This window comes from Tupaia chinensis, unplaced genomic scaffold (assembly GCF_000334495.1).
Source record: "Tupaia chinensis unplaced genomic scaffold, TupChi_1.0 Scaffold000708_1, whole genome shotgun sequence".
NCBI classification, from domain to species: Eukaryota; Metazoa; Chordata; class Mammalia; order Scandentia; family Tupaiidae; genus Tupaia; species Tupaia belangeri.
In genome coordinates this window covers 2,101,602-2,105,019 of record NW_006160231.1, presented here as the reverse complement: position 1 = coordinate 2,105,019, position 3,418 = coordinate 2,101,602, and the positions used below count along the sequence as shown (strand labels likewise).

The following is a 3,418-nucleotide window of genomic DNA, read 5'->3' as shown; positions in this document are numbered from 1 at the left end:
CGAAGGCGGAGCCGGAGCGTGCAGTAGTGTGCGTGCCCCTCCTCGGACCCCCGCGGCTCGGTGCGAGGAAGGTTCTGAGTGCTTTAATTTCTGTTTTAAAGGTAAAGTGGAATTGCATGGGAAAATCATGGAAGTTGATTACTCAGTCTCTAAAAAGCTAAGGTAAATATACTTTGCTTAGTTTTTTTGGTGATTGGGCTTACGTATAAATGCAAACCCCTCAGCCTTTAAAAACGTGCTCTTACGGTTTTTTTAAAAAGCTTTGTTTTCCTACTGGAGATACATAGTTTAGAAAGTTACATTTTTTTTTTTTACTTTCATTATATAAGGTGTTTACTGTGCTTGGAAAATATCTTGTGTCCAACGGGGGTCCGGTTGGCAAACACTAGCTCCGTTCAGCTCGCTGGGACCGTTGGACTTGTTTATGGGATGTCGCGGCCCCGCTGCCCACCGCCCACTCCCCACGCCCACCCCAGCCCGCTCCCACTCCCACTCCCACCGCAGCCCCCGGCACCAGGGCTTGTCAAGACTTCCTGTGATATGTTCAGAGTAAATATTTACTGTGTCGGCTCAATTGCTTAACCAAACTTCGCGATTAATTACTTTTCTTTTTTAGATAGTTTTATGTTGAATAATAAAATAATTCAGTAAAGGGCCAATATTTTGCATAGCGTTCTAAAGAAGTAGGTTGTTTGGATTGGATGGCAGTTTCAAAGCCAGACTTTTTTAGTCTCAGAGACTACTGAGTATTGGCTTCTGAGCACTTTGTTGTTGTCTTAAGGAAAGAGCGCTGCGAAATCTATAGTTCTGGTGACGTGCACCCTGGTTCCAGAACGAGCAGACGTTTTCTGGAGGTCGCTGTTCTCCACAGTGATTTGCTAGCACGGGAAGTGTCTGTCCCTGAGGAGAGAATGAAGGAGAACATCTTTGTTTAAAGTTCATTGTGGACTTTAAATTTGGGCCCTTTCTTACTCATTCTGATTTCCCCCCTCTGTGTCGTAACTTAGTTTACATCCCATTCACATACATTTCTTCCTCATTAGTCATTAAGTAGCTGAATCAGACTCTGACGACTGGTTCCCCACCTTTACAATTGCTGATAGTCTTGTAGCCGCTTACTCTGATTTTTACTGGGATTGAATAGATTTTAAAACAAATCACTCATTTTATAAATGCTTAGATGAGTTGTTAAAGGAATTTAAAAAAAGTTATGTGCCATTTTCAGATACATTTTAATTTAACCATTATTTCTTTTGTTTGCAAGTGGCTCTGTCACGTAGCAGAATACTACTTAGTACCTTTTCTAAAGGAAGAGATAAGAATTGTGATTTGCAACGCCATGAGTATTGTTAAGCTAGTTTTTCCCATATTGGAAAAGATGTCATGTGTAACTGATGGGTTTTCAGTAAACATTATACTTTAAAATAATATTTTTTTGCTTGAGAAGTCTAAGTTGAAGCTTTATGATATATGAAGTATTCCTTTTAAGTTTAAGTCACTCATCTCATAACATTTGAAAAGTTGATAAACATTTGAGAGAACCATCTACAATATTTGACATACAGTATTTCAATAAATAACTGTTTTGGCTGTATCTGTGAGTCCTTTTGGAGGTTATAATTAGTAACAAATCCTTGGAATTTTATCTTTGGTTAATTGATGTCCCATCATTCCATATTGCAGTGTGGGTTATTTAATTTTGCAATGTAAGTGAAATATGACTTTATCTCACGTTATTAACGTCTAAAACATCTCTCTGATGTGCTCCTTTTTAAGTTTTTTCTTCCAAAAGGCGGAGATTATTTGCTTTTAGCTGGAGTGTCATTTAAATAATTTTGTTCTGTTTGTGTAAGAGTTCAGAATTAAAAATGCATCCCAAGTTTCTACTATAAGGTTAAAAGCAATCTAGGACCCATCTCTACAGCCCTCTTAGTCCCTGATCCCTCGACTGTGAGGGAGATACGAAATACCAAGGAGGGAGATTAAAATGTGCTCTGTATGATTCACTGCCCTGAAGATGTTTAACAGACCAAATACTCATAAGCTGCAGCTGTAGAGGAGTCGCTTCGTCTCCCATTGGGTGGTTTTAATTTTCTTTTCTCTCCTTTATTAGTTTAAAATGCAGACAGGAGCTACTTGCACTGCAGGCTAAGGGAGAGCGAGCTAGTGACGGGCATGGGGTACTGAGGTCAGACTCCTGGGCTGGACACTAGCACTCTGGTGCTTTCAGAAGCCAGGGTGCTGTGCTATTTGAAACCAAAGCATTTAGGTTATGTGGTGACTGTTTTGGTGTTTGTACGTTGCATTTCTATGAAAATTAACAAGTGAGAAGTAAATTTGTCAGCATTCAGTCAGTTCTACGTGGGTTTTGTGTTAGTGGAAGTGAAAAATGTGAAGAAAACAATGCCTCCTCATTGCTTGCGTAAAAAATATGTAACAATTGAGTGCTAATTTTCTTTACATTGGTTTATTATTTTTTAATTTTTTTTATTTCTCAAGAATTGGTTTTAATAGCTACATCCCAAGTAGATTTTTTTTTTAAAGCTGAAGGATGGTTTGGGAGATGGTTTCATAACATTATCTTATATTATGAAATGATTGGCATGCTATTTGCTAACCGATTGGCTCTTTTGTTAAGTATCATTCTCAAATCATTTTATATGTGTTACTGCAATAAACAGACTAGATACCAGTATTTTCTCAGGGTCACTCAGGAGTCGAAAACTTTTTTCTTTTTGCTACATGTCTCGTTCTTACGAATGCAAATTATTGTAATACAAGCCATGCATAAAGTATCTATTCCTCGTACTTTCAAAGTTGGTTTTAGGCTCTGTTAAATACAAATATTGGGATCTTTTTACTGTATTTATATTTCTTAGAAGTATATCTTGGTCAAAGATTTATTAAAGAGGGAAAAAAAAAAACCCAAGTAAACTGTAAAATGCTGTTAAATGTGGAAACTTCCTATATAGACATTTCATGTTTAGTGTTGATGAAGATTTACTCACACACACACACCTATATTGTATAAATTGTTCTGAGCTGAGACATGCTCATTTGAATGTGCTTTTGTATCTAAAGTTGAATGATTCTGTGAGAAACAAAACTTTGAAAAATGCAATTTCTGCCCACTGGTAGGAAGTCACTGAGTGATGTTAGACTTGCTTGCACTGAGATGGTGTGAATACTATGAGGTAGTGAAGGAAAGAGCTATGAATTTGTCTTTCATGAGTTAAAAATCAGTAATTGTGTTCTCTCCAATGCAAATGAATGTGGTCTCCTATAGGAATGTTAAAGAAAACAGTATCTCAATTGTATTTTGCTTGTATGTACTACATTGTGTACAGTTGAATTAAATACCAAAAAAAAAAAAAAAAAAAAAAACCCAACCACAACCCCTCCCCGCAAAAAAGGATAT

The 3,418-nt window shown here is 37.2% G+C and overlaps 1 protein-coding gene across 1 annotated transcript in view; it reads left to right on the top strand.

Moving 5' to 3' along the window:
• Window positions 1–101: 101 nt before the first annotated feature.
• IGF2BP2 (insulin like growth factor 2 mRNA binding protein 2) overlaps window positions 102–3,418 on the top strand; it is a gene marked incomplete at its 5' end in the record, with an annotated part of 193,384 nt that continues 190,067 nt past the window's right edge. Inside the window, 1 exon segment of the mRNA XM_014592544.1 lies at window positions 102–162. Coding sequence (XP_014448030.1) covers window positions 102–162 — 61 coding nt within the window.